The sequence below is a fragment of the Ranitomeya variabilis genome, chromosome 4 (genome assembly GCF_051348905.1).
Source record: "Ranitomeya variabilis isolate aRanVar5 chromosome 4, aRanVar5.hap1, whole genome shotgun sequence".
Taxonomy (NCBI): domain Eukaryota; kingdom Metazoa; phylum Chordata; class Amphibia; order Anura; family Dendrobatidae; genus Ranitomeya; species Ranitomeya variabilis.
The window spans coordinates 757,165,950-757,191,924 of NC_135235.1; the positions used below are offsets into that span (position 1 = coordinate 757,165,950).

The following is a 25,975-nucleotide window of genomic DNA, read 5'->3' on the forward strand; positions in this document are numbered from 1 at the left end:
CCCCAAAAGTTGTTGTTCAATTTGTCCTGAGTACGCTGATACTTCATATATGGGGATAAACCACTGTTTGGGCGCATGGCAGAGCTTGGAAGGGAAGGAGCGCCATTTGACTTTTCAATGCAAAATTGGCTGGAATTGAGATCGGAACCCATGTCGTGTTTGGAGAGCCCCTGACGTGCCTAAACAGTGGAAACCCCCACAAGTGACACCATTTTGGAAAGAAGACCCCCTAAGGAACTTATTTAGATGTGTGGTGAGCACTTTTAACCCCCAGTTGTTTCACTAAAGTTTAGAATGTAGCGCTGTGAAAATCAAAAAAATCATTTTTTCTTTCCACAAAATGATGTTTTAGCCCGCAATTTTTTTTCCCCCAAGGGTAACAGGAGAAATTGGACCACAAAAGTTATTGTCCAATTTGTCCTGAGTACGCTGATACCCCATACATTGGGGGGAACCACTGTTTGGGCGCACGGCAGAGCTCGGAAGGGAAGGAGCGCCGTTTGAAATGCAGACTTAGATGGATTGGTCTGCAGGTGTCATGTTGCATTTGCAGAGCCCCTGATGTACCTAAACAGTAGAAACCCCCCACAAGTGACCCCATATTGGAAACTAGACCCCCCACGGAACTTATCTAGATGTGTTGTGAGAACTTTGAACCAACAAGTGTTACACTACAGTTTATCACGCAGAGCCGTGAAAATAAAAAATATTTTTTTTTCCACGAAAATTATATTTTAGCCCCCACATTTTTATTTTCCCAAGGGTAACAGGAGAAATTGGACAACAAAAGTTGTTGTCCACTTTGTCCTGAGTACGCTGATACCCCATATATGGGGGGGAACCACTGTTTGGGCGCACGGCAGAGCTCGGAAGGGAAGGAGCGCCGTTTGAAATGCAGACTTAGATGGATTGGTCTGCAGGTGTCATGTTGCATTTGCAGAGCCCCTGATGTACCTAAACAGTAGAAACCCCCCACAAGTGACCCCATATTGGAAACTAGACCCCCCACGGAACTTATCTAGATGTGTTGTGAGAACTTTGAACCAACAAGTGTTTCACTACAGTTTATCACGCAGAGCCATGAAAATAAAAAATATTGTTTTTTCCACGAAAATTATATTTTAGCCCCCATATTTTTATTTTCCCAAGGGTAACAGGAGAAATTGGACAACAAAAGTTGTTGTCCAATTTGTCCTGAGTACGCTGATACTTCATATATGGGGATAAACCACTGTTTGGGCGCACGGCAGAGCTCGGAAGGGAAGGAGCGCCGTTTGAAATGCAGACTTAGATGGATTGGTCTGCAGGTGTCATGTTGCATTTGCAGAGCCCCTGATGTACCTAAACAGTAGAAACCCCCCACAAGTGACCCCATATTGGAAACTAGACCCCCCACGGAACTTATCTAGATGTGTTGTGAGAACTTTGAACCCCCAAGTGCTTCACTACAGTTTATAACGCAGAGCCGCGAAAATAAAAAATATATTTTGTTCCACGAAAATTATATCTTAGCCCCCATGTTTTTATTTTCCCAAGGGTAAGGCTGGTTTCACACTTGCGTTTTTATCTGCATGCGTTTTTTTTAAAAACGCATGTGTGAAAAAACGCATGTAATCGCGGTAAAACGCATGCGTTTTTTTAGACGCATGGGTTTTTATAGAAAAACACAAGAAAACAAGAAAAAACCAAAAAACCCTAACCCTACCCCTACCCCTAACCTGAAATACGTGGCACTGAAATACGTGGCACTGAAATACGTTTATATACGTATATACGTATATAAGTGCCACGATATTTCAGTGACCACGTATATAAGTGCCACGTATATAAGTGCCACGTATATAAGTGCCACGTATATAAGTGCCACGTATTTCATGTACATGCCACGATATTTAAGTGCCACGTATTTAAGTGCCACGTATTTAAGTGCCACGTATTTCACGTAAATGCCACGATATTTCAGTGCCACGTATTTCACTGAAATATCGTGGCACTTAAATACGTGGCACTGAAATATCGTGGCACTGAAATATCGTGGCACTAAAAGACGTGGCACTGAAAGACGTGGCACTGAAATACGTGGCACTGAAATACGTGGCACTATGACTGTCAGAAAATGTTCATTAAACGGTTAGGGATGAGTTTAGGGGTAGGGTTAGGGTAAGGGTTTGGATCCCTTTATCACCTTGATGGTGGTGGGTGACTTTTCAGTGTGTGTTCTGGTTTTTTTCTATAAAAACGCATGCGTTTTTAACGCAAACAAACGCGTTGAGATCGGACGCCATGTCGCGTTTGGAGAGCCCCTGATGTGCCTAAACAGTGAAAACTCCCCAATTCTAACTGAAACCCTAACCCCAACCCTAGTCCTAACCCTAGCGCTACTTTTTTTGCATACGTCGCAATGCGTCGTTTTGGCGAAAAAACTCATCCTGCAAAGTCATCTGCAGGATGCGTTTTTTCCCCATAGACTAACATTAGCGACGTATTGACACACGTCGCAAGCGTCATGCGACGGTTGCGTCGTGTTGTGGCGGACCGCCGGCAGCAAAAAACGTTACATGTAACTTTTTTTGTGCTGACGGTCCACCATTTCCGACCGCGCATGCGCGGCTGGAACTCCGCCCCCACCTCCCCGCACCTCACAATGGGGCAGCGGATGCGTGGAAAAACAGCATCCGCTGCCCCCGTTGTGCGGCGCTTGCACAGTATGCGTCGGTATGTCGGGCCGACGCAGCGCGACGGCCCCGTACCGACGCTAGTGTGAAAGTAGCCTAACGGGAAAATGGAAATAAATATATTTTTTAAAATTTTATTATTTTTCCTAACTAAGGGGGTGATGAAGGGGGATTTGATTTACTTTTATAGCGTTTTTTGGGCGGATTTTTATGATTGGCAGCCGTCACACACTAAAAGACGCTTTTTATTGCAAAAAATAGTTTTTGCATCACCACATTTTGAGAGCTATAATTTTTCCAGATTTTGGTTAACAGAGTCATGTGAGATCTTGTTTTTTGCAGGACGAGTTGACGTTTTTGCTGGTACCATTTTCGGGTACATGACATTTTTTGATCGCTTTTTATTCCGATTTTTGGGAGGCGGAATGAACAAAAACCAGCAATTCCTGAAATTCTTTTAGGGGGTGCGTTTATACCGTTCCGCGTTTGGTAAAAAGGATAAAGCAGTTTTATTCTTCGGGTCAGTACAATTACAGCGATACCTCATTTATGTAATTTTTTAATGTTTTGGCGCTTTTACACAATAAAAACTATTTTATATAAAAAAAATAATTGTTTTTGCATCGCTTTATTCTGAGAGCTATAACTTTTTTATTTTTCTGCTGATGATGCTGTATTGCGGCTTGTTTTTTGCGGGACAAGATGACGTTTTCAGCGGTACCATGGTTATTTATATCCGTCTTTTTGATCGCGTGTTATTCCACTTTTTGTTTGGCGGTATGAGAACAAAGCGTTGTTTTTTGCCTCGTTTTTTTTTTTTTTTTTTTATGGTGTTCACTGAAGGGGTTAACTAGTGATATAGTTTTATAGGTGGGGTCGTTACGGACGCGGCGATACTAAATATGTGTACTTTTATTGTGTGGTGTTTTTTTTATTTAGATAAAGAAATGTATTTATGGGAATATATATTTTTTTTTTTCTTTATTTAGGAATTTTTTTTTTTTTACACATGTGGAAAAAATTTTTTTTTTACTTTTTTACTTTGTCCCAGGAGGGGACATCACAGATCGATGATCTGACAGTGTGCACAGCACTCTGCCTGATCATCGATCTGACAGGCACATTGCAGAGGCTTGCCGGCGCCTGCTATGAGGATTCTCAGCAGACGCCGGCAAGCAGGGTCATCTTATGACCCGGAAGGAGTCCCGCGGCCATCTTGGATCCGGGGACTCCTTCCAGGTCACCGGAGCAGCGCGATCTCATCGCGCTGCTCCGGTGGGAGAGCGCAGGGAGCCCCCGTCCCTGCGCGATCCCCCTCTATGCCGCTGTCACTATTGACAGCGGCATCAGAGGGGTTAAATGCCCGCGATCGACGACAGCGCCGATCGTGGGCATTGCTGCGGGGTGTCAGCTGTCATATACAGCTGACACCCGCACCCGATCACCGCGGCGCTCAGTGTGAGACCGCGGTGATCGGGGCGCCGTACTAGTACTGCGGCTGTCAGTAATGCAGTGCCGGCAGCGCAGTACTAGTACGGCGCATGTCGGGAAGGGGTTAAAAAGGTTGTCCACTAGTTGGACAAGCCTTTCTCATTCCTCATGTTTGGTCCTGTTAAAATAAAAATCCTCCGTCAAACCTCCCATGGTGGCATCGTTTTATTGGTGCTGGCGCTTGTGTTCTTGGGGCTCTTTTGAGGTTGTTACGTCATGTGAGCCCTGTGCCCAATCAGCGCTTACGTCAATGTCCCCACCTTCAGACAAATCAAGCATCATGAGGCAGTCAGAAAGCAGCCGCGGCCCTGGCTTCCTGGTCATGTTCAATATGTCCGAAGGAAAGAACAGTGAAGCTGCCGCTGATCGGGTGCAGGGCTCGTGTGATGTAACAACCTCACATAAGCCCCGGGACAGGGAGTCTCGTCACCGCTGAAGTGGAGTCGGCACGCCAGCGGTGTATGAACGATTTTATTTTAATGAAGCCAAACAGGAGGAATGAGTTCACTGAGAGAAAAAAAAAAAAAAAGATATATATACCGTATTTTTAGGACTATAAGATGCACCTAGGTTTTAGAGGAGGAAATTAGGCAAAAAAAATAGAAGCAAAAAATGTGGTCAATTCTGTACTTAATATCCCCTATCCTGGTATATATGGCCCCCTCATCCGAACCCTGATACACATGGCCCCCAAATCCCTATCCTGGTATGCATGGCCCCCACATCCCTAGCCTGGTATGCATGGATCCCTCATCCATATCCTAGTATGCAGGGCCCCATCTCTATTCTGGTATGATTGGCCCCCATCCCAATCCTGGTATGCAGGGCCCAATCATTATAATTGGTCCCCACCACCATTCTGGTATGCATGGCCCCATTAGAAAACAAACAAAAAAAAAAAACCCAAAACCAACCATTACACTTACCTACCCTGAGCGGGGTCTAGGACAATTTGTCTGCACTACTAATTAACAGCTGTTACAATACCAAACTAGGGCAGTCCCTATAGGAGAAAAACACAAGAATTATACTGTATTTTCACATACTATCTATTCCTGACACTGGAGTGGCTTATAAACTTACAAAGTATATAGATTGAGGTCTGGGATCTGCCAATATGTGGCTGGTTTTCTGACTTTTGGATAACATGATACATGATTTTAGTTTTTTTTTTTAGTCTCGCTTGAATATAGTTCAATATTTAATAGTCTCCTGATGAGTCGCCTTTGGTGAGGGCGATGAAACCCGTAGAAATGAGAGGCTTGGAGAGTGAGTGTGTATACGTCACCTCACCCTATATACTGAGATGTGGGGTACATGTTTTTTCTATTAGTCACCTACTGACTAACCTTCAGGGGGTAAATGATGGGTATAGTTTTACACTTGGAATTAATTAAGTTTAGTTTTATCCTTTTGTCAGCAAACATGAGGAATGACAAGAGACAACCCATTTAAGATTCAATTTTGGTTAAAACTATTCCAACATCCCCTTCAAGATCTGAATTTGTAGCAGAGTGGAACCATCTCCTTCGTATGGAACAATTGGTTGGCCAGGATACGGGAACTTCAGATGTCATAAACACATGGACTCCTTGGATAGTGTTTAGAGAGACTGAGGAACTGGTTACTTGGCTGGGTTAACTTACTGAATATACTATTGATACCCTCATGCATTTATATTCAAGGTGGTGGAACAATTATACTCTAATATTAATTAACAGCTGAGTTGGACAAGATACCAGAAACCATACCCTTCTTCCCCATCCCATCTCATCCTTTCGCTTTTCTTTCTATTTACTTTCTATTCTTCTTTGTTAATCATAAAGCTGGTTTAAATTACATTAAAGTTTTGCATAATGAAACAATCTAGATACTCTTACTCCAGTATTGTTTATCTTTAGTTAACGGAATGGGTCTTGGAGAATTGGACTTGCAATAACCATGAATCCCACTGCTAATAGTAGTAATCTGTTTTATAGTCAACAGGAGAGTGTCCATAGGTCCGATCTCTGGAACTTAGTCAATGTTTCCAGACTCTCTTTTGAATAGTTACTAGAATAGCATTCCTCATATTTAAAGGAGACCAAGAAATCATTTTACAGGTTGATACTGAAAAACTTTATTATATTTTTCTTGAATAACAGTGCTTGAAAGTGTCAAAAGGTACTTGATTTATTTCTGTTCGTTATTATACTAATTTGCAATGTACTTTTATATGCAACTTCTTTTAATAAACTTGATTTACACAAAAACTATTCCAACATTATGAACATAAAGGCTTCTCCCCTATGTGACGTGTCTGATATTTATGAACAGTTGATTTCCAAGTAAAATATTTCCCAAATTAAGAAAATGTAAAAGGCTTCTCCTCTGTGTGGCTGCTCTGATGTCTAACAAGAAGCAGTTTCGATTTAAAACATTTCCCACATTCAGAACAGGAAAAAGGCTTCTCCCCTGTGTGATTTCTCTGGTGACTAACAAGATATGATTTCCGGTTAAAACATTTCCCACATTCTGAACATGAAAAAGGCTTCTCTCCTGTGTGAGTTCTTTGGTGTTGATCAAGAGTCCCTTTCTGGTTAAAACATTTCCCACATTCAGAACAGGAAAAAGGCTTCTCTCCTGTGTGAGTTCTCTGGTGTCTAACAAGAAGCATTTTCCCTTTAAAACATTTCCCACATTCAGAACAAGAAAAAGGCTTCTCCCATGTGTGAGTTCTATGGTGATTAATCAAATCTGATTTATGGTTAAAACATTTCCCACATTCTGAACATGAAAAAGGCTTCTCTCCTGTGTGAGTTATTTGGTGTCTAACAAGACTCTCTCTGTTGGTATAACATTTCCCACATTCTGAACAGGAAAAAGGCTTCTCCCCTATGTGAGTTCTATGGTGCCTAACCAAATCTGATTTCAGGTTAAAACATTTCCCACATTCTGAACAGGAAAAAGGCTTCTCCCCTGTGTGAATCCTATGGTGAGTAACAAGTAGTGATTTACGTGTAAAACATTTCCCACATTCTGAACAGGAAAAAGACTTCTCCCCTGTGTGAGTTCTCATGTGACTAACAAGATTCCCTTTTCGGTTAAAACATTTCCCACATTCTGAACATGAAAAAGGCTTGTCTCCGGTGTGAATTCTCATGTGACTAACAAGACAAGATTTCTGGTAAAAACATTTCCCACATTCTGAACATGAAAAAGGCTTCTCTCCTGTGTGAGTTCTTTGGTGTTCATCAAGATTCCTTTTGTAAGAAAAACATTTTCCACATTCTGAACATGAAAAAGGATTCTCCCCTGTGTGAGTTCTTTGGTGTCTAATACATTGTGATTTGTTGTTAAAACATTTCCCACATTCTGAACATGAAAAAGACTTATCTCCTGTGTGAGTTCTTTGGTGTCTAATACATTGTGATTTGTTGGTAAAACATTTCCCACATTCTGAACATGAAAAAGGCTTCTCTCCTGTGTGAGTTCTTTGGTGTTCAACAAGATTCCCTTTGTAGGTAAAACATTTCCCACATTCTGAACATGAAAAAGGCTTCTCTCCTGTGTGAGTTCTTTGGTGTTCAACAAGATTCCCTTTGTAGGTAAAACATTTCCCACATTCTGAACAGGAAAAAGGTTTCTCCCCTGTGTGAGTTCTACGGTGATTAACCAAATATGATTTATGGTTAAAACATCTCCCACATTCTGAACAGGAAAAAGGCTTCTCTCCTGTGTGAGTTCTTTGGTGTTCAACAAGACTCTCTCTGTGGGTAAAACATTTTCCACATTCTGAACAGGAAAAAGGCTTCTCCCCTGTGTGAGTTCTATGGTGATTTACCAAATCTGATTTCCGGATAAAACATTTCCCACATTCTGAACAGGAAAAAGGCTTCTCCCCTGTGTGAGTTCTATGGTGATTAACCAAATATGATTTCCATTTAAAACATTTCCCACATTCTGAACAGGAAAAAGGCTTCTCTCCTGTGTGAGTTCCATGGTGATTAACCAAATCTGATTTATGGTTAAAACATTTCCCACATTCTGAACAGGAAAAAGGCTTCTCCCCTGTGTGAGTTTTTTGATGTGTAACAAGATGCCATTTCTTGTTAAAGCATTTCCCACATTCTGAACATAAAAATGACTTATTTGCTTTAGCAGCAGTTTGTTTTTTAATGCCTATTTTGTGACTTTGATTTTCCTTAGTAGTCAGTAATGAATCAGAAGATGGGACCTGTTTCATAGGATCAGATGACAGATCTTTGCTGTGAATGGACGATGATATATCTGGAGTAACAGCAATCACTTCAGTTGTATCTTGTAGGTTCTCAAGATCATCAGATTTAAAAATGGAAGATGTCAGCTGTCCCTCTGATCGCCTGGTACAGTCATCTGCTAAGATAAAAATTTTTTTTTAATAAAATATCCTTAAGCTTTATATTTTTGAACATTTCTACTTAAACTGTCCATAAAAATGGAAAGCTATGTAAAAAAAACTTTATTTACCAAGACAATGACAGTTCAACGTCTAATAGAAGACCTTGTTGGATGAGCCAGTAGTGCGTGGTGTTCAACTGTTTGTTTATTCTGCCTCCCAAATATCGAATAAAAAGACACCAATCAATGTTATGTAGGCGAAAATAATACTAATTATCATCTCACAAAAAAGAAGTCCTCACTTAGGCCCATCATCTGTGAATGGAAAAACAGAGGTTCCCACACTATTAGTGGCTCAAAGGCTGTTGAAAAGCAACAGAGTTTCCATAAACCAATCCAGCAAAATCTGCTCTCTCTTTGGAGTCTTGCAGTGTGCTCAAACATATAGAATCCCTGTATTTACCAATATTATAGTGAGAAGAATCCACTTAATCTGCGGTGTGTGTCTCCTGGAGCACAATCTGGGCATTATGTGCTGGGTAATAAAATGGCAAATATGTCATTTTCACTCTCCAACATCCACTTCCAGAAAGTGGCTGTGGAGTCAAAATATTAATTCCACCTACATCCTTGGTCAAAATTGTTGTTACCCCTCGCTTAATGACAGAAAAACCCCACAATGGTCACAGAAATAACTTGAATCTGACAAAATAAAGCAAAAATTTATGAAAATGAACAAATGAAAGTCAGACATTGCTTTTCAACCATGCTTCCACAGAATTTAAAAAAATATAAAACTCATAAAATAGGCCTGGACAGAAATGATGATACCCTTAATTTACCTGCTTCGTGACCGCCAACGGTAGATCAACATCGGCGCTAGCAGGGCTTTGTACAGCGCCGACATTTGTCTACGGTCGGCAGTTTTATGCTCATCAGGACCCCCACGTACCTTATAACGAGGGGATTCCAGTGCACAACACTTCCTGTGACCCCAACCTCATCGAGACCAGATTGGTTCAGGTCCTGATGACATCAGCATCACACCAGCCAATGAGACAAATCACTAGGAAAGTTTGTTGAAGCAATGAACTTTCCAGGGCGATCTGTTTCATAAAAATGCTGTTTCTCCTCAGATCTCCTGTCAGTTAGAGATTAGAGGAGAAACAGTGTTACAAAGGTGGTTGTCAACAGCTGTTTCAGTCAGCGATTTTGCTATAAAGTAAAAAAACAGATAAGGCAGGTTAGGGTTAGTGCCATAGTTAGGGTTAGTGTTGGGGCTAAAGTTAGGGTTACTGTTAGGCTAAAGTTAGGGTTGCTGTTAGGCTAAAGTTAGGGTTGCTGTTAGGTTAAAGTTAGGGTTGCTGTTAGGCTAAAGTTAGGGTTGCTGTTAGGCTAAAGTTAGGGTTGCTGTTAGGCTAAAGTTAGGGTTGCTGTTAGGCTAAAGTTAAGGTTACTGTTAGGCTAAAGTTAGAGATAGGGTTTATTCTAAAGTTAGGCTTAGGCTAAAGAATTAGGCTTTTCTCAATTGTCTCCCCAATAATTTGGTCACCTCAGTCATGTAACGTCGAATTTTCTATTTCCGAAAAAAAAAAAAAAAAAACAAGTAAAATGGCCAATCAGCATTATAGTACAGACGAGACTTATGCACTTTTATGTTCTGACAGCAAAGAAAGTGCAGTGCCAGATGGCGATGTGGATTTTGAGGGCTTTAGTAGCAGCGACAGTGATAGCTCAGAAATGAGCAGTGATTCTGGTCCATCCTCACACACAAGGATCAGTACAAAAAGGAAGGACAAATTGCGCTTCGGGAGAAATGTCTCCAACTCAGGGAACAATGCCCAGTACAAGCGCTGTCCCTCGTGTTCGTGAATTGGTGCACATCAATTTGCAAGGGGCTTTGCCTCTTGATGTAGCATTTTCCAGATGGGAAGCTTCGGATTTGGCTACTCCATTCATCCCTAATTTTAATGCCATTCCTGGTACAAATGTGGAGGTTGAAAATTTTGGACCAGTTAATCTATTTCAATTTGCTTCTGACAGATAGCGTGCTAGAGCATATTAACCTACAAATTTATATGTGTCCCAATTCATCACCCAGAATCCACGATCCTATTATGCTAAGTCAAATTTATGGACACCAACTAATGTCCTAGAAATGAAAAAAAATTTAAGACTTACATTCGCTATTGGGCTTGTTAAAAAAAAACGAGCATTCGGTCCTATTGGTCCAACCGCCCTGTTCAAGCCACCCCAATGTTTTCTGCCATTCTTCCTAGGATCTGTTATGAAATGCTCATGAGGTTTTTTGCCATTTTAACGACAATAGTTGATGCCTGCCCAGAAATGCCCCAGAACATGACAGACTATTCAAAATCAGACCCATCATCTAAGATTTGACAGAAAAGTTCTTAAAGCTTTACACCCCAACAGAAACATTTCCATTGATGAGTACCTTGTAAAATTCAAAGGAAGACTGCACCTCAAGCAATTTATTCCTTCTAAGAGGGGAAGGTTCGGAATAAAGCTCTATAAATGTGCGAGAGTTCAACTGGATACACATCAGCTTTTCGCATTTATGAGGGGAAAGATAGCCAACTGAGCCCACCAGGATGCCCTACTTATCTGGGGACATCTGGAAAAACCGTTTGGGAGCGGATAACCCCATTTTTACAAAAACCTAACATGGGGGCTTGTGGGCTTGTGGGACCATTCACAAAAATCATCAGGGGTTTCCACAATAATTGGTCAATGAAAAGTTCCGAAAGGGGCAGTCAGGGGCTTTACGCAATGGAGAGCTGCTTGCCCTTAAGTATAAGGATAAAAAAGATATTTTTATCCTGAGCTCTATCCACACAGATGCCACAAGGGCCACTGCAGACCAACAGGGATCCACTACTCCAAAACCTGTGTCTGTCATTGACTACAACAAATATATGGGGGGTGAGGACCTTGCAGATCAGGTTCTACTGCTATACCAGGTATAAAGAAAATCATATACCTGGTATAAAAAGTTAGTCTTATATTTGTTTCAGGTGGCCACATATAATCATTTTGCGTTATACAAAAAAGCCGTAAATGCAGATAATTTCCTTGATTGTTTTTTAAAATTTTGTCCAAGCCAATCCTTTAGAATCTGAAGATGTCAGAAGACTCGCTGAGTGACATTTTATTGCACTCATTCCAGCAATTGAAACAAGAAAAATCCCCCAGAGAAGATGTCGTGTATGTTCCAAGAGAGGAATGAGGCATGATACCCGCTATTATTGCCCACAATGCCCATCATTGCCAGCCTTATGCCTCCATGACTGCTTTAAAATTTTCCACACAGAACCACATTTATAAATTGTTTTGACATTCAATCATTTGGTTTATTTAGTGACAGACACATTTGAGTAGAGCTGGCTTAACAGTTTCCGGGGGTAGGTGGGGGGATGTCTCCAGAGACACAAGCTGGGCACAATATATTGGGCACTACAATGAAATTTTTGCTCTAAAACTTCCACTTCGTGTTTCTGGAAATCATCCATGTAGTGGAAATGGTCACTATATCCATAGATGAATTCCCAGAGGGGTGTCATTTCCCAAATGAGGTCACTTCAGGGGGGAATTCTGTTCTGGCACGTAGCGGCTCTCCAAAGTGCCATCCCCCCTCAGAAGTGACCCCAGAATCCCCCCTGAAGTGACCCCATTTTGGAAATGACACCCCCCTAAGAATTGGAAATGACATCCTTCTGCAAATTCATGCATGGGTGTAGTGACCATTTACCTATCTACCTATTTTCCAATGTAAAATCTGGGGTTAAACAACATTTTAGTGGTAAAAATGTTATTAATTTTTCATCACTGCCCAATGGTATAATTTTCTATGGAACAGCTGTGGTGTCAGTATGCTCACTGCACCACTAGAAGATTTCATTCAGGTTAGTATTTAGTAAAATGCAGTCCCTTTTGGGGGCTTATGCTGTTCTGGCACCTCAGGGGCTCTGGCAATGTGACATGTCGCCCACAAACATTTCAAGCAAAACCTGCTTTCCAATATGGCGCTCCTTCCCTTCTGAGCTCTGCCATGCGCCCAAACAGTCATTTACCCCCACATATGGGATGTCAGCATACTCAGGACATATTGCACAACTACTTTTGGGGTCTCCTGTTACCCTTTTGAAAAAAAAATTGAGGGCAAAAAGCTAATTTCTTCTGGAAAAAAATATTATGTTTTATTTTCAGGGCTCTACGTAATTAACTTCTGTGTAGCACGTGGGGGTTGAAAGTGCCCACCACACATCTAGATAAGTTCCTTGGGGGGTCTAGTTTCCAAAATGGTGTCACTTGTGGGGTGTTTCCACTGTTTAGGCACATCAGGGGCTCTCCAATCGTGACATGGCAACCGCTAATTATTCCAGCATATTTTACATTCAAATAATCAAATGGCGCTCCTTACCTTCCGAACCCTGCCGTGCCTCACAACAGTAGATTTCCCCCACATATGGGGTATCGGCATGCTCAGGAGAAATTGCAAAACAAAATGTATAGTCCATTTTCTCCTGTGACCCTTGCGAAGGTTAAAAAAAAAAAAAAAAAAAAAGGTCTAAGGCTGGTTTCACACTTGCGTTTTTGTCTGCAGCGTTTTTTGCAAAAAAACGCATGCGTTTTTTCCCCTATATTTAACATTGAAAACGCATGCGTTTTTTTTGTATGCGTTTGGTCGCGTTTTCAAACGCATGCGTTTATTTTATGCATGCGTTCATTTTCAAAAATGCAACCTGTAGTATTTTTTTGCGCGTTTTTTTTGCCGTGAAAAAACGCATGCGTTTTTTCGCGGCAAAAAAATGCATTGCTGTCTATGTAAACGCACGCGTTTTTAAGCACATGCGTTTGTTTGCGTTAAAAACGCATGCGTTTTTATAGAAAAAAAACAGAAAACACACTGAAAAGTCACCCACCACCAAGGTGATAAAGGGATCCAAACCCTAACCCTACCCCTAATCAGTGGCCACTTATATAAGTGCCACGTATTTAAGTGCCACGTATTTCAGTGCCACGTATTTCAGTGCCACGTATTTCAGTGCCACGATATTTCAGTGCCACGTATTTAAGTGCCATGTATTTAAGTGCCACGTATTTCAGTGCCACGTATTTCAGTGCCACGATATTTCAGTGCCACGTATTTCAGTGCCACGTATTTAAGTGCCACGTATTTAAGTGCCACGTACTATAAATACTATAACTACGTGGTTATACGTGGCACTGAAATACGTGGCACTTATATACGTGGCACATATATACGTGGCACTTATATACGTTGCACTTAAATACGTGGCACTTATATAAGTGGCCACTGATTAGGGTTAGGGTTAAGGTTAGGGGTAGGGTTTGGATCCCTTTATCACCTTGATGGTGGGGGGTGGCTTAGGGTATGTGCACACGTTGCGGATTTCTTGCAGAAATTTCCTGAAGAAAACCGGAAATTTTCTGCAAGAAATCCGCATTTTTTTTCAGTTTTTTTCGCTTTTTTTAGCATTCTGCAAGCGTAATTAGCTTGCAGAATGCTAAAGTTTTCCAAGCGATCTGTAGCATCGCTTGGAAAACTGCCTGACAAGTTGGTCACACTTGTCAAACATACTGTTTGACAAGTGTGACCAACTTTTTACTATAGATGCAGCTTATGCAGCATCTATAGTAAAAGATAGAATGTTTAAAAATAAAAAAAATAAAAAAATGCTTATACTCACCCAGACATCTCCTCAGCGGCGTCCCGTTCCTCTTCCTATAGCTAGTGTGTGCGCACAGGACCTTCCGTGACGTCACGGTCACGTGAGCGGTCACATGACCGCTCACGACCAATCACAGGACAGTGACGTCATCGGCAAGGTCCTTCAGCGTACATCAGCTACAGGAATAGGAAGCGACAGCGTGCAGTGGAGGCGGGAAGACATCGAGGGTGAGTATAGGACTATTTTTTATTTTAATTCTTATTTTTTGACCACTTATATGGTGCCCAGTGCGTGGAGGAGAGTCTCCTCTCCTCCACCCTGGGTACCAACCGCACATAATCTGCTTACTTCCCGCATCGTGGGCACAGCCCCGTGCGGGAAGTAAGCAGATCAATGGACCCCTAGGTGTGCGGAATCCCCTGCAATTCCGCATTTTAATGAACATGTTGCTTTTTTTTCCGCAATGCGATTTTTTCGTGGAAAAAAAGGCTACATTTGCACAAAAAATGCGGAATACACTTAAAATAATAGGAGGCATATGTTAGCGTTTTTTTCGCGTTTTTATAGCGAAAAAACGCGAAAAAAACGCGAAAAATACTTAACGTGTGCACATGGCCTTAGGGTTTGGATCCCTTTATCACCTTGATGGTGGGGGGTGGCTTATCAGTGACCTGGTGACCAGGACATTCTAATAAAAAGCTACCCCTAACCCTAACCCTAGGGATCCTAACCCTAACCCTAAGGGTACCGTCACACAGTGAAATTTCCATCGCTACGACGGTACGATTCGTGACGTTCTAGCGATATCGTTACGATATCGCTGTGTCTGACACGCTACTGCGATCAGACATCACGCTGAGAATCGTACGTCGTAGCACATCGTATGGAACTTTCTTTCGTCGCTTGATCACCCGCTGACATCGCTGGATCGTTGTGTGTGACAGCGATCCAGCGATGTGTTCGCTTGTAACCAGGGTAAACATCGGGTAACTAAGCGCAGGGCCGCGCTTAGTAACCCGATGTTTACCCTGGTTACAAGCGTAAACGTAAAAAAAACAAACAGTAAATACTCACATCTCGGTGTCTGTCCTCCGGCGTCTCAGCTTCTCTGCACTGTGTGAGCGCCTGCCGGCCGGAAAGCGAGCAGAGCGGTGACGTCTGATGTCACCGCTCTGCTTTCCGGCCGCTGTGCATAACACAGTGCAGAGAAGCTGAGACGCAGAGGGACAGACACCGGAATGTAAGTATGTACTGTTTGTTTTTTTACGTTAACGCTGGTAACCAGGGTAAACATCGGGTTACTAAGCGCGGCCCTGCGCTTAGTTACCCGATGTTTACCCTGGTTACTCGAGGACTGCGGCATCGCTCCAGCGCCATGATTGCAAAGTGTCACCGCAGTCTACGACGCTGGAGCGATATTCATACGACGCTGCGACGTCACGAATCGTGCCGTCGCAGCGATGGAAATTTCACTGTGTGACGGTACCCTGACCCTAGCTAATTCTATTAATAGTGTGTTTTCTAGTTGATTTTGATGTTTGGCAGCTGTCACACACTTCTCAGCATGCGTTTCAAAAACGCAAACGCGGGAAAAAACGCATGTAAACGCGGGAAAACGCCGCGTTTTACCGCAAATTTTTTTTTTTGGCCGCAAAAACGCATGCGTTAAAAAAACGCGGCGTTTTGCCGCGTTTACATGCGTTTTTTCACACATGCGTTTTTTTTTAAAACGCATGCAGATAAAAACGCAAGTGTGAAACCAGCCTAAAGGAAAATTTTTGAGAAAAAAATTGCTTATTTTTTCCTACCGCATTCCATTCATTCCTGAGAAGCATCTGAAGAGTTAATAAACTTCTTGAGGGCGTGGCCTAACTGCTGATGGAGTAGGTCGCACAGAGCGGGAGCTCCTCAGCCAGGAACCCTAAAGCGGCTCTTATCTACCTCCTCTGCTATATTCTTTACCTCCACGATATCGCCGCTGGTCTCCGCTGCAGTGGTGAGTGCATGGGGAAGGCGAAAGCGGGCGCCCGTGACCCCTCAAGGAGAATTCCTGACTTCTTTGCCGCTGCCCCGCAGCTCCCGCCGGAAGCCAAGATGGCGCCGTCCTCCCCCAGGTCTTCCCGCTCTGCGCAACGTAACGCCCAGGCGTCGCAGTCGGGCGGTGCGGCGCTGAAGTCCAACGCGGCAGCGTTCAAGTCTGGCGGTGAGGCGTCGCGTTCAGGCGCTGCAGCGTCGGATTCGGCCGATGGTCCGGTGACTGCTGCTCTCCTCAAAAACCTTCTTGGAGACCTCAGAGCTTCCATCCAGGAGGATATGCGTAATATGCTGGCTGAACTTAAAGGGGAAGTGGTGGAACTGGGTAATCGTACAGACCGTCTAGAGCGTAAGATGGCGGAGCTGGTCTCTTCACATAATGACCTCTGGGATGCTCATGAGGCCCTGCAAACCATGGCTACTAAAACCCACTCTAAAGCCCTGGATCTGGAAGACAGGTCCAGGAGAAACAACGTCAAACTCAGGGGCATTGATGAATCTACCCTTTCAGGAGACTTGAGGCTATTCCTGCAGGAATTTGTGGCTGCAGCTCTCCCTCAACTTGCTCCAAAGGAGGTCATAATCGATCGTATACACAGGATCCCTAAACCGTCCGGCTTGGGTCCCTCCGTTCCAAGAGATGTGTTGGCGCGCATACACTTCTACGAAATGAAGGAAGAATTTCTACAGGCTCTACGGAAAAATCCAGCGCTCCCTGATAGGTTCGCACGCATTGCTGTTTTTCCGGATCTCTCTCCAGGTACTTTGGCGCTTCGGAGGACCTTCGGCCCCTACACCACCATCCTCAGAGAGAAGGGTATCCAGTACCGCTGGGGATTTCCTACCAAGCTTCTCATCCGTAAAGATGGTTCGATCACCACCTGCCTAATTCCGGCTCACGCAGCCTCCGCTCTCTCCAAATGGGGACTCGCGACTCCTGAATCTCCGGTTTCTGCATCGCTTACCAAGACTGGAGGTAACAATGGCCCCAGGGCCCGCATTGCTCCTGATTGGGAGGAGGTCTGACTCCACGGCTTCTGTGGTTCCTGGCTATTTTCCCGCACGGTTGTACTCTGGTTTTTTTTTTCTTTTATTTTTTCTTGGTTTTTGTTGCTGTGCTGAGCCCTCTTTTGAGGATCTCTACAGCTTTCTTGTGCCCCATAGGTGAATTGTTTTTCTGACTCTCACCTTTTTGGACTCAGGGTTTTCCTGAATGGACTCCAGTCCGCTAGTTTACTTGTTATTTGTTGTATGTCCTGTTTGTGTCCTCCTGTCTCCTTCCCCCCTCCCCCCGGTCTGCTCACATGTATGCTTTAGTCCATTGATCATATCGAGTCTTTTTTTATTCACAGGTTGTCAGTATTTGATGATTACCAAATTGTTTTTATGTTCTCATTATGAGTATCTCGCTACTCTCAATTAATGTTAATGGTCTTAACTCCCCGGGCAAGAGGTCTGTTGTGTGGCGCCAATTAGGTAAATCCCGCCATGATATTTTGTGCCTTCAGGAAACGCATTTGCTGGAATGTGACAACCAGAGAATGCACTCAGGTTTATATCCGCACCAGTTTTTTGCTAACGCCCCGACTAAAAAGGCGGGAGTAGCCATTTTCTTTAGTAGGTCCAACTCCTTTCAATTGGTCCGTTCCATTGCAGACCCGCTGGGTAGGTTTATTGTGGTGTTATGTCTCATTAACAATGTACCCTATACCATTGCCTCGATCTACGGCCCTAATGTGGGGCAGCTCAGGTTTCTGGAGGGGGTTTTTCAAACCCTTCACGACATCCAACATGGTCACCAATTGATTGCTGGCGACTTCAATGTCCCAATGTCTAAAGATTTAGATTGTTCTACCTCCTCGCTATCAAGATGTGAAGCGGGTCCCCTAATTAATTCTTTCAACCTTCATGATATTTGGAGATATCTGCATTGCGGCGAGAGAGACTACACGTTCTTGTCTCCCAGACACGGTTCCTATAGCAGGATTGACTTTGTGCTGGTGAATGACGTGGCTCTCCCTCACTGTACTTCAGCAGATATTGGAGGCATTACCTGGTCGGACCATGCTCCGGTGTCCCTCACCCTGAGGGACCCCCTGGCCATTAGACCCCCCGGGCATTGGTGTCTCAACGCCCATTTCCTTGCTGACCAAACCAACTCCCAATGTATAGAGGCGGCTCTGGGTGAATTTTTCGCCTACAATGATACTCCTGACATACCGGATGACACCCTCTGGTTTGCTCACAAGGCGGTAATCAGGGGCCACTTCATTAAACTGGCAGCTAGGGCCAAAAGGGAGTACAATGCAGTCCTTCACTCAGCTCTGGAGGATTTATCTCGTCTGGAGTCTGTTCATAAATTATCCCCTACTCCAGCCCTTCTTTCTGACCTTTCCAGGGCCCGTATGCATGTCCGTGGCCTTCTTCTCCACAGGGCTGAGAGGAACCTGAGGAAAACTAGAGCGAAGTTCTACGCAATGGGGGACCGAGCGGGCGCTGTCCTGGCCAGACGTGTTAGGAAGAGAGAGGCTCGGTCTAAGATCCCATTCTTGCTCAGGCCTGACGGCTCCCAGGTGAGGAACCCGATTCAGATTGCTGAGGAGTTTGCCTCCTATTACTCCTCGCTCTATGACCTCGGGTCTGGCCTGGGGATTCCCCAGCCTTCGCGGGAGTCAATTTTGGCGTTCTTGGATGGGGCTAATCTCCCCTCGGTTACCCAGGAGCAGCTCACATTCTTAAACTCCCCCATTGTTGAGTCTGAACTTTCACAAATTGTCAGAGATGCTAATAAAGGTTCCTCCCCTGGGCCAGATGGTTTTTCCTTTCTCTACTACGCACAGTTCTTTTCTGTTCTCTCCCCTTACCTCCTGCGGCTTTTTAATAGTTGGATGTCGGCAGGTAGTATTAGGGCTGAGGGTTTGGAGGCTTCCATTGTGACTCTCCCCAAGCAAGGGAAACCCCCAACATCTCCGGGGAATTTCCGCCCGATAGCACTGCTAAACTGCGATGTGAAGATCTATGCAAAGGTCTGGGCCAACAGGTTATTCGCAGTTCTCCCTGGTCTTATTCACCCAGATCAAGTTGGGTTCGTACCGGGTAGGCAGACCAGGGATGGCACCAGGCGCCTGATAGACCTTTTGGATGTGGTGGAGGGGGGGGGCATTCCCAGTGTATTTCTGTCGCTCGACGCTGAAAAAGCGTTCGACAGGGTACACTGGGACTATATTGAACTCACTCTGGGGAGATTTGGGCTTACTGGACAGATTGCTAGAGCTGTTATGGCATTGTACTCCAACCCCTGTGCGTCGGTTCGCTCGGCGGGTTTTAGCTCTCGGACGTTCCCTATTCGTAATGGTACGCGTCAGGGCTGCCCCCTCTCACCGATTATCTTCGCTCTGGTCATGGAGCCCCTGGCTGCGAGAGTTAGACAGTCGACGGATATAAAGGGAATTGTGGTGGGGGGATCGGAACATAAAATCGGTCTTTATGCCGACGACGTAGTATTAACTTGCACTTCACCCTTAACCTCGTTGAACGCCATCACCTCCATTCTAACTGAATTTTCAGCGGTTTCGTATTATAAGCTTAATTTGACCAAGTCCACAATTTTCCCTCTGTTTCTACCAACTTCCCTTCAGGTCCAAATCCAATCGAAATATGCGTTCATCTGGGCTCCCCTGGGATTCACGTACTTGGGCATCAAGATAACTAGGTTAGACAACATAGTCCGTGCAAACTGTGAGGTAACCCTTGCAGAGGTCAGAAGAGGTATGGATCATTTATCGAATACGACTCTATCATGGATGGCTCGCATACAAACTGCGAAAATGTTATTCCTACCTAAAATTATGTACCTCTTCCGTTGCCTTCCCCTTTTTATTCCCTCGAAATTTATCTCTGCTTTCCAATCGCTGATTGATAGGTTCGTTTGGAACAAGAAACCTCATAGGGTCAGGCGTCGGATTATGTGTTTACCGTACTCAATGGGAGGTCTGGGTGTCCCGGCGGTTCAATCTTATTATAAAGCGGCGATCCTTGAGCCTCTTAAAATATGGTGGGAGGGGGACTCGTGTCTGCCCTGGTTTCTTATCGAATCTCACTTTGCCCCCCAAAACTCGCTAAAATTGCTCTTAGAACTCCAATTTCTCCGGGTTCCCCTTGTGGGCAGGTGTCTCCGCTCTGTCAGGACTGCTACAAAACTGTGGGCGCTGCTTATTCCCTCTCTACTGGGGTTCATGCATGATTATGTTTCTCTACGGGCTTTGGAGTATGCCATTGGGCACATCTCTCTCTCCTCCTGGAGGAGGCGCGGGGTGCTTCGGGTGGCGGACCTATTCGGCTCAGATGGCCTTCTGTCATTTGAGGTGCTTTCCGGGAGGTTCTCCCTGACCGCCTCTGACTTTTTCCAATATTTCCAGCTCCGTAGTTTCCTCAGGACTCGTCGCTCATTCGGGGCCCCCCCGCCTTTGACAGAGGACTTGGTCCATAGATTTTTTAGACCTTCCACTATATTGTCCCATGGCATCTCCATTATTTACAAAGCCCTCCTATCCTGTGGCGTCGCTGACAAATTTCAATTTATGACTTCCTGGGAGTCCTCATTGGGTTTTGAGGCTTCCTTGGAGGACTGGCAGTTCGCAATGATACATCCCTCTAAATTTTCTTCATGTATTGGCCACTTGGAACAGGTGAAAAAGATACAACTACACTGGTATATTACTCCGTCCCGTCTGGCGAGGTTCTCTCCATCTTCCTCCCCCCTCTGTTGGAAGGGCTGTGGCTCTGTGGGGTCGGCTTCTCATGTCTGGTGGTCATGTCCGCAAGTTCGGGCTTTTTGGCGTGAGGTGGAGGCACTGATTACTGAGCTGACACATCTCCCCCTTCTGCTGAGTGGGCAGCTTGCTGTTCTGGGTATTTCCCTCATCGACCTCCCCTCTCCTCTCCGGCCCGTAATCTCTAATGTCCTTGTTGCCGCCAGACAATGTATTGCAAAATACTGGAAGTCCCCGGCCCTCCCCTCCAGAGCCGAGCTGATTGCGAAAATTGATTTACATTTCTGTTATGAGGTGATTATGGCGCAGGATCTGTCACGGAGGTCTAGGGTTCTTTCGTGGTGGGATCCATGGATTTCCTCCACACACATATCTCAGTCTGCACTTGCCCTCATTTAAAGTTTAAAGTTTTATTTAAAGTTTTTTTTTTTTTTAAAGCCTTTGCTTCTGTTATTGCCTTCTCGCCATGACTGACTCTGTGATTGTGGATTTTATGTGTTTTGCTTTGACTACATTATGGTCCTATTGTATTATGTACTGGGGTCTTTGTTGCCCTCCTTTCCCTGTTCTCCCCCCCTTCCTTACTTTCTTTCCCTCTCCTGATGTTTTTTTGAAATGTTGTTTGATATGCAATCTTTTAATAAAAATTTATTGGTTTAAAATAAACTTCTTGAATGTGGTTATGAGCACCTTGAGGAGTGCAGTTTTTAGAATGGTGTAACTTTTGGGTATTTTCTGTCATATTGACCCACCCAAACTCACTTCAAAAGTGACGTGGTCTCAAAAAAAAAAATGATTTGGTAAATTTTGTTGTAAAATGAGAAATCGCTGGTCAACTTTTAACACTTATAACTTTCTAACAAAAAAAAATAAAAAATAAATGGTTTCCAAAATTGTGCTGATGTAAAGTAGACATGTGGGAAATGTTATTTATTAACTATTTTGTGCAATATGACTGATTTAAGAGCATAAAAATTTAAATTTAGAAAATTGTAAGGTTTTCGCCAAATTTCCATTGTTTTAACAAATAAATGCAAGTTATATCAAAGAAATTCTACCACCATCATAAAGCATCATTGAAGCATTAGAGTTATGACCTCAAAGTGACATTGGTCAGAATTGAAAAAATTGGCCCGGTCACGAAGGCAAAAACAGGCTCTGGCGTGAAAGGGTTAATATTTTGTTGCACAACCTTTTGAGGCAATCACTGCAATCAAACGATTCCTGTAACTGTCAATGAGACTTCTGCACCTCTCGACAGGTATTTTGGCCACTCCTCAAGAGCAAACTGCTCCAGTTATCTCGTTTTTGAATGTTGCCTTTTCCAGACAGCATGTTTGAGCTCTTTCCAAAGATGATCAATAGGATTTATGTCAGGGCTCATAGGAGGCCACTTCAGAATAGTCCAATGTTTTCCTCTTAGCCATGGGTGTTTTTAGCTGTGTGTTTTGGGTCACTATCCTGTTGCAAGACTTAAGACCTGCGACTGAGACCAAGCTTTCTGACACTGGGCAGCACATTTCGCTCTAGAATCCCTTGATAGTTTTGAGATTTCATTGTACCCTGCACAGATTCTAGACACCCTGTGCCAGATGTAGCAAAGCAGCCCCAGAACATAACAGGGCCTCCTCAATGTTTCACAGTAGGGACAATGTTCTTTTTCGGGCAGCACGGTGGCGCAGTGGATAGCACAGCAGCCTTGCAGCGCTGGAGTCCTGGGTTCAAGCCCCACTAAGGACAACATCTGCAAAGAGTTTGTATGTTCTATCCATGTTTGCGTGGGTTTCCTCCGGGTACTCCGGTTTCCTCCCACATTCCAAAAGACATACTGATAAGGAATTTAGATTGTGAGCCCCAACTGGGACAGCGACGATAATGTGTGCAACCTGTAAAGCGCTGCGGAATATGTTAGCGCTATATAAAAAAAATAAGATTATTATTTTTTGTCTCATCTGTCCATAGGACATTCTCCCAGAAGCTTTGTGGCTTGTCAACATGTAGTTTGGCAAATTCCAGTCTGGCTTTTTTAATGATTTTTTTCAACAATGTCGTCCTCCATGGTCTTCTCCCGTGAAGTTCACTTTGGCTCATACGACGGATGGTGTGATCTGACAATGATGTTCCTGGAGTTTGAAGTTCACCTTTACTCTGTTTAGAAAGTTTTTCTGGGCTCTATTGTTACCATTCGTATTATAAGTGTCTTTGATTTGTCATCAATTTTCCACCTGCGGCCACATCCAAAGTGGTTGGCTACAGCCCCATGGATCTTAAATTTTTGAATATATGCAACTGTAGTCACAGGAACATCAAGCTGCTTGGAGATGGTCTTATACAGGGACGTATTTGCCACTAGGCAAGTGAGAACACGTGCCTCGGGCGCCAGGATGTGGGGGGGCGGCACCTGAGCAAGGCTTTTTATTCTTGAAGTCTGGGGTCAACCGTCCGCCCCCCTCCCCCTCCTTGAAGACGACATACTCCCCCTCCTCCAGCGGTGGCTGCAGCTCCGTTGGTTTCAGCGCCGGCAGCTTGTCCTGTGCTCACAGCGGTCACGTGGTACCACTCATTAAGGTGATGAATATGGACGCATATTCATGACCTTAATGAGCGGTACCATATGACGGCTCACACAGGAAGCTGCCACGCCGGGAGTCAGGACAGAGATGCAGGGAGTCCGTTCAGCACGCTGTGAGGAGGGAGAGTATGATGGCTGGGGGGAGGAGAACTGGGGAGGATGGAGGCCGACGGGGGAGCCACGAATACAAGATGGGAGGGGGAAAGCCGAGCCATGCATACAAGGATGTGAGGGGAGGAGCCATGCATACAAGTATGTGAGGGGAGGAGCCATGCATACAAGGATGTGAGGGCGGAGCCATGCATACAACGATGTGAGGGGGAGCCATGCATACAAGAATGTGGGGGGGGGGAGCCATGCATACAAGATGGGACAGGAAAGCCATGCATACAAGAATGGGAGGGGGGAGCCATGCATACAAGATGGGACAGGGGTCCCATGCATACAAGATGGGACAGGGGAGCCATGCATACAAGGATGGGAGGAGGGAGAGCCAAGCCATTCATACAAGGATGGGAGGGGGGGAGCCGAGCCATGCATACAAGATGGGACTGGGGGACCCATGCATAAAAGATGAGACGGGGGAGCAATGCAGACAACATGGGGAGAGAGACAGGACGGGGGGAACCACACATACCGGGATAGGAATGAGGGGACAATGCATACCCGGCTTATACTCGAGTCAATAAGCCTATCCAGTTTTCTGTAGCAAAATTAGATGCCTCGGCTTATACTCGAGTCGGCCTATACTCTAGTATATATGGTATGTAATACATACACATGTATGTGTGTGTGGAGATATATAGATATATATAGATAGATATAGATTATATATTGTAGAGGTGTCACTCACTCAGGTGTGACGGCTGACACTTAGGAGGCATGTTCCAACAAAAGTTCAAAGGTTTATTGCTCCATAAACCAACTAGCATAAACAGAAAACAAATAGCCTTTAGCTCAGGCAAAGGAAAAAGCAAGTGTCCATTCCTTCAGGCTCAGTCCTGGAGCCTTAACACACTCTGGAGGCTAGCACCTCCACACATATCTACCTGTGTTAAGCATTAGCCTTTCTTTTATAGATCTAACCACACCCAGGAACCCATCACATGATTAGACATGTGGTTACGACATCACCACAGGTCCTGAAACACATATAGATAGCTATGGTTATATCACAGCGGCAAGCCACCTATGTGACACATATCTCCCGTCGATTGGACACCCTTTAGCCACACTACATACCTCCCCCCTCTGCCTAAAGCCATGGGGCTTTGCACTTTCCCCCACTAGACAAGGGATTCTTGACAGGGCATCAGCATTACCGTGCAGCTTCCTGGCCCTATGTTCCACATGAAAACAGAAGTCCTGCAGGGCTAAGAACCAGCGGGTGACCCTAGCATTTCTACCCTTCGTTTCCCTCATCCATCTAAGTGGGGCATGGTCGGATATCAGTCTAAATTTATGTCCCAGCAGATAGTACCGTAATGTGTCCACCGCCCACTTTATGGCCAAGCACTCCTTCTCTACAACTGAGTAGTTCTTTTCAGATGAGGACAGCTTCCTACTCAGATAGAGAACAGGATGCTCCTCCCCATGTAGTTCTTGGGAAAGGACTGCTCCCATCCCAACATCTGAGGCATCTGCCTGAAGAATAAACTCTTTCTTGAAGTTTGGGGCCATCAGAACGGGTTGCTTACACAGAGCCTCTTTCATTTCTTGGAAGGCTGACTGTTTCTTCGGACCATTTAACCATTACTGATTTTGTCCCTTTTAGCAGATCAGTCAGAGGCGCAGCCATCATGGCGAAGTTTGGGATGAACCTCCTGTAATATCCCACGATTCCCAGGAAGGCTTTAACTTGCTTTTTGGAAACTGGTTTTGGCCATGTTTGAATTGCCTCCACTTTACTTATTTGGGGTTTTATTTCTCCACGACCCACTATATATCCAAGGTACTTAGCTTCTTCTTTACCCAAGGCACACTTCTTCGGGTTTATTGTAAACCCCGCCTATCTTATAGCATCAAACACCGCTTGGACCTTTTCCAGATGACTCTCCCAGTCCGGGCTAAAGATGACGATATCATCCAGGTACGCAGCAGCGTATGCCTTATGGGGTGCAAGGATTCTATCCATAGCCTTCTGGAAGGTCGCTGGAGCTCCCTGTAGGCCAAACGGCATCCGGACATACTGGAAGCATCCATCTGGTGTAGAAAACGCCGTCTTCTCCTTGGCTTCCTGTGCCATGGGAATTTGCCAATACCCCTTCGTCAAGTCCAAGGTGGTTATATACCTGGCAGGCCCAAGCCTTTCGATGAGCTCATCAACGCGGGGCATGGGATATGTGTCGAACTTTATGA

General features: G+C 44.5%; 1 protein-coding gene across 2 annotated transcripts in view; it reads right to left on the reverse strand.

Moving 5' to 3' along the window:
- Positions 1-6,260: 6,260 nt before the first annotated feature.
- The window catches only part of LOC143766816 (uncharacterized), an 85,175-nt gene continuing 65,460 nt past the window's right edge, over positions 6,261-25,975 (reverse strand). Inside the window, exon 11 of one of the 2 annotated variants that reach the window (XM_077254788.1) lies at positions 6,261-8,540. In XM_077254788.1, the coding sequence (XP_077110903.1) occupies positions 6,511-8,540 (2,030 nt within the window). In that variant the 3' untranslated portion in view covers positions 6,261-6,510. Of the gene's footprint in view, positions 8,544-25,975 lie in introns of both variants that reach the window. The other variant, XM_077254789.1, reaches the window with a different exon arrangement.